Source organism: Nicotiana sylvestris, chromosome 6, assembly GCF_000393655.2.
Source record: "Nicotiana sylvestris chromosome 6, ASM39365v2, whole genome shotgun sequence".
In the NCBI taxonomy this organism is placed as follows: domain Eukaryota; kingdom Viridiplantae; phylum Streptophyta; class Magnoliopsida; order Solanales; family Solanaceae; genus Nicotiana; species Nicotiana sylvestris.
In genome coordinates this window covers 49,258,064-49,263,641 of record NC_091062.1, presented here as the reverse complement: position 1 = coordinate 49,263,641, position 5,578 = coordinate 49,258,064, and the positions used below count along the sequence as shown (strand labels likewise).

Sequence of the window (5,578 nt, the reverse complement as noted above, 5' to 3'; positions counted from 1 at the left end):
TGATTGAAATAAGTGGCCAAAATAACAATTAGGACTCTATTCTTGTGGAAAGACTAAGATTTAGCATGATAATAGAACAAAAAACAACTAATTAATGGACAGAAAGTTGAACCATCATCTCCTACTCCTGTTAGATCTCTTTCGCTCTTTAATTACAGAATTTTGCGTAGAGATTCAATTATGGAATTCCGGCGTCAATCTTGGGCCTGCTTTGTTATTTGTTTCCATGTGAAGCCCATATCTTCTTCATATTATTTTCTATTTTATTTATTCTTTATTTTAGCTTTATGTTTCAGATTCTGTCAAAAAAGCATATCTTTCATGAGTATGCATCCTAACCACCAGAACAAGACCAAATCCTTTAAGCTTTTTTCACTCTCTATATAAATCTACTCAACCATTTGTCATTTCTATTCTCAACATACTTAACCACTTCCCTTACTTCCCTTTCACTGATAAAAGAATTGAATCTTAATTTGTATCTAATATGGCTCCCTTAGGAGACAATAAGGTCAACGTTGTTGTATCTAACATGAAACTTGAAAGAATGCTCAGCATGAAAGGGGGAAAAGGAGAGGCTAGCTACGTCAACAACTCCCAAGCCCAGGTGATCACTTCCACCTTTCCAAATATTTTTCTTTACTATGTAATTTATTATTTCTTTGCTAAGCTATTTATTCCATGTAGCATAGTCGATACAACGTTTGTGCAACCTTAGTAGTAAATGGACATTAGAAACTTTCGAGAGCAATTTGCCATAACAAAAAAGTTTATAGTCTAATGGTATCAGTGAGAGTCTTTCACAATAAGTGTGGGTTCGACTCTCACTCTCACCCTTCCTTTCCTCTCCCCTCCCCCTTTCATCCATGTAACGAATTTATTTTAGAAAAAAAAAAAACCTTACACTATCATATACATAACATAAATTCTTGTATACAGGGGCAACATGCTCGATCAATGCTACACTTGCTGAAAGAAACCCTTGACAATGTCCAGCTGAGCCCACCGGACGTTCCTTTCGTGATCGTCGACTTGGGATGCTCCTGCGGCAGCAACACCGTCTACATAATCGACGTGATTGTGGAACATATGAGCAAGCGATACGAAGCGACGGGTCATCAACCGCCAGAATTTTCCGCCTTCTTCTCTGATCTTCCTTCCAATGACTTCAACACGCTGTTTCAGCTGCTGCCGCCGTTGGCTAATAATGGTTGTGGCAGCATGGAGGAATGCTTAGCTTCCAATAGCCACCGCTCTTACTTCGCCGCCGGAGTTCCAGGTTCCTTTTATCGCCGTCTCTTCCCGGCGAGATCCATTGACGTTTTCTACTCTGCATTTTCTTTGCACTGGCTTTCTCAGGTTATTTTCCTCTTCATATATATATATATATATATATATATGCGCTTCAACTTTCAATGTATGTTATTTGTTTACTTCCGTCCATATTTAAATATAGTTTTTGATACCCTTAAATTTGATATTTGAGAACCGTAATATAAGAATATATGCTTAAATTATCTTTTATTTATTCTTGAATCGTATTTGCTTAATTAACACATTGGAACAATATGAGTAGATTTGTAAAAGGAGTACTAAGTGAGTTCTTTTTTTTTTTATTTAACGTCAAATATTTTGAATAATTAGATTATTAAAATTAATTAATATTTAAGATACAAGATAGTACTTGCCAAACAGTAGTCAAATCGTAATATTGTATCAAAGTCGTGGTTAGCTAAAAAATAATTTACGTAGCATGGGCAAATATAGACAGAGAAATGGGGAAACAGTAGTGATTTGTACCAATCCCGAGGATGATTTACAGTTAAGGCAAACACATGAATTGTGGTAGTATGTAGTTTTCAAGTTTGAAAATGCATGAAGATCCTAACTACTTTATTTCCTTTGAGAAGGTCAAAAAGTTCAAACGCACTCAAAATAATAATGGCCCCTGGTTTTCTCAAAACCACTAGCCTAAGCACTTTTTGGGCTATATTTATTTCTTTTATTTTCTGTTTGATGTTGGATTTAACTTATATACTAGTAAAAAAAATTGTTTTTTTTTTCCTTCATAAATGATAAATGACTAATGAGTAGGGAAGGAGTATATATAGTGCCAATTGAGCTGCATGCATATAGGCCCATTGAAATGGACCGAGAAAAGTTAGTTGTTAAATGATTTTATTGCTAGTCAGTGGCGAAATAAGGAATTTTATTTAGTATGTTCAAACTTGAAATAAGTAAAAAAAATCCCTGATAAAGGGTGTTCAATATATGTTATATACCGTTAAAATCTAATATTTTACCTATATACAGCGTAATTTTTCGACGAAGGGTAGTCAGTTGATCACCCTTAGGACTATGTACCTTCGCCCATATTGCTAATTAAGAATCTTTTAATAGACTTATTTAGAAGTTTGAATAATTAACCGTAATAGTCATCAACCATTGCTTAAACTAAAAATAAACGATAGATATATGTATGTATATAACTATATATAATCGATATATAATTCAAGTATACTGATTAAAGAAAAGTAATCAATAAATCTGGCCGACTATCCACGTAAAAATTGCTAAAGTGCAATTTGGGATTAATACAGGTTCCAGATATAGTGTTGGATAAGAGATCAGGGGCGTACAACAAGGGAAGGATATACATCCACGGTGCAAATGAGAGCACAGCCAATGCATACAAAAAGCAATTCCAAAGTGATTTGGCTAATTTCCTTGGAGCAAGGTCTAAAGAAATGAAGAGAGGGGCTTCCATGTTCTTAGTTTGCTTAGGAAGAACTTCAGTGGACCCAACGGACCAAGGTGGGGCCGGACTCCTTTTTGGGACCCATTTTCAAGATGCTTGGGATGATCTTGTCCAAGAGGTAATTACTCGTTCATTCCATTCTTCTCTATGCCATAAACGTGAAGACTTCAACAGACCTATATATAGAAAGAGTCTGTGTAAGATGACTTATAACAATATAAAACTTTTCATATCTACTTTGATAATGTAATCTGAAAGACAAACTAATAAATTGTTATAGTAGGTTAATTTGTATAGATCGTATAACTTTTTTATAATGTTGGTGTACAGTAGCGGAGACATCTTTAATCAAAGGGTGTCAATTGACAAACCTTCACACGAAAAATTATACAATATATATAGCTATATACTAGTATATTTGAATTACTTTAGCTTTTTAATATTTTGATTTCCCTTAATGAAGTTTCTAACTATGCCATTATTGGTGTTTTTGTTATTCGGATCCTATAAGAATATCGTCAACTATATGTCGATCCTTTAAAGGTTCTTCACTATTTAAATATCTGACACGAGTGTGACAATTTTTTTTTGTTGTTAGAAAGATTTGAGCATATAACTAAAACTTATATCGTATATATATTATTGTCTTTTCCTATTTCTGAAGTTGGTCGTTTAGGACAATATAGACTAGTGTTGAGTGTCACAATCGGATGATCAGGTCATTCTCCAATTTGATTCTTGAGCAAACAAGCACTACTACTCAAAGGTCAACATCTGTCTAGAACAAGTATGTCTCGTTGACAAACGAGTAGGGATTGTGACTAAGAGTTGGCATGGAGCCATTCAATGAATAGTCGTAAACATGATTTTTACTTATCATTGTGACCAATTGGGCTTCCTCTCTATCCGACTCACACCATAAATTGACTACTTTTAACTTCTTCCATCATCTCTCAGCAATATCATAACAAATAGCAATGCCAAGTGGCTACGCCAAATTGTTGACTATAATTAGTAAGAAGCAGCCGCCGTTGTTAGATTGTTATAGTTTCTGAAAGAAGAAAAGATATTATGAGTCTAAACAAAAGGGAGTGATATTTAATTGGAGTACATGAATTTTACATTTGGACCGTATAGAACATGTTACAGTATTAATTTACCTAGCTAGGACACATACCTACAGAAAGTTTTAAGAGGCTTAATTGTCTCTAGTTATTTTCTCTCTGATCATTTTTGTCATGTCAATATGCCATTTCTCTTTCTTTCCTTTGTCTTGTTTTTTCTATTTTATAAATTTTTGTTGAAGACTGATTGTGTTGAAGAGTACTAATTAATATATACTTCACTTGAGTGGAAAAACTTTATAACTGGTCAATTGTCTACTTAGGTTGCTTTCTCTTTACTAATGAATACTAATATTTGTTTGAACAACAGGGGCTAATTACAAGTGAGAAGAGGGACAACTTCAACATTCCAGTGTATGCACCAAGCATACAAGATTTCAAAGAGGTGGTTGAAGCCAACGGCTCATTCACTATCAACAAGCTTCAAGTCTTCAGGGGAGGGAGTCCTTTGGTTGTCAACCACCCGGACGATGCAGCTGAAGTCGGACGAGCCTTATCCATCAGCTGCAGAAGCGTCAGTGGCGTCCTTGTCGACGCTCACATTGGCGAACAACTAAGTGACAAGCTGTTCGCCCGAGTTGAGCGCCGAGCTTCACGCCATGCAAAAGAGCTTATTGAAAAGCTTCAGTTTTCCCATATAGTTGCTTCTCTTTCTCTTGCATAGAAGTAATCAAGCGTTTGGATAGTTTTTGGTTTATGTTGAACAAAAAAAAAGTATTTGAAATTGAAGTTAAAAAGAGTTTGTGGAAATTGAACTTGTGTTTAGACATGAACTATATTTGAAAAGGTTGAAGATAATTACGATTGGAAACTATTACTATAATTAGTTCACTTAAAATACTCCTCAAATTAGAATTTAAATGTCCCAAATGCGGAAAGTTCAATATTTCATGAAGGTTACTCGGAAATACAACTACAATATTTGCATATATTAAAATATAATATTATGACCAAAGAATAAAAGTTTCTTCCCTCAGTAGAATCGGTATCAGAATTTGAAGTACACGGATTCTAAACTTGTCATCAAATCTATAACTTGTCATGATCCGGAATTCTCATTTTCGGGAATCGCGATGGTGCCTAACATTTCACTTGCTAGGCAAGCCAACGTTAGAGGATCTTTATTCTAATTTTAATCAGTTTCAATAAGTAAAATCAATTAAGCCAAAATGAAACTAAAACTGAGTGCGGAATGACATAGAAACTAATAATATCTAAGTACAACCCGATCTGGAGTCACAAGTTCACGAGCTTCTAGAGTTTCTACATACAGAATTTGAAATAAATACAATTGTCTCGAACGATAAGAATAGTAAATAATGGGAAAGTGGAAGGAGACTTCAAGGTTTGCGGATGCCAGTAGATCTACCTCGAGTCTCCAAAGTAAATTCGAGCTGAAACGCCTCAGGGACAACTGAGACTAGTACCAAAATCAGCACAAGAAGTGCAAACCGTAGTATGAGTACAACCAGCCCAATGTACTCCGTAAGTGTCGAGCCCAACCTCGGCGAGGTAGTGACGAGGCTATGACAGGACACCCACGTAAATAAACCTGTGCAGATAACAATACACATACAACATAACAACAATAAATGCTAAACGTGTGCTGCGGGGGAGGGGGGAGACATGCGAAAGGGGTACAAGATACGATAACTACAACATGAAATGATAACAAGAAATAGTCAATAATCCTTTA

At 35.2% G+C, this 5,578-nt stretch overlaps 1 protein-coding gene across 1 annotated transcript; it reads left to right on the top strand.

The window, feature by feature from the left end:
• The first annotated feature begins 329 nt into the window (after positions 1–329).
• LOC104225348 (indole-3-acetate O-methyltransferase 1-like) lies at positions 330–4,696 on the top strand. The gene is made up of 4 exons (XM_009777122.2): positions 330–607; positions 940–1,359; positions 2,601–2,876; positions 4,193–4,696. The coding sequence occupies exons 1-4, from the start codon at positions 488–490 to the stop codon at positions 4,544–4,546; spliced, it is 1,170 nt and encodes a 389-aa protein (XP_009775424.1). The 5' UTR covers positions 330–487; the 3' UTR covers positions 4,547–4,696.
• Positions 4,697–5,578: the final 882 nt, after the last annotated feature.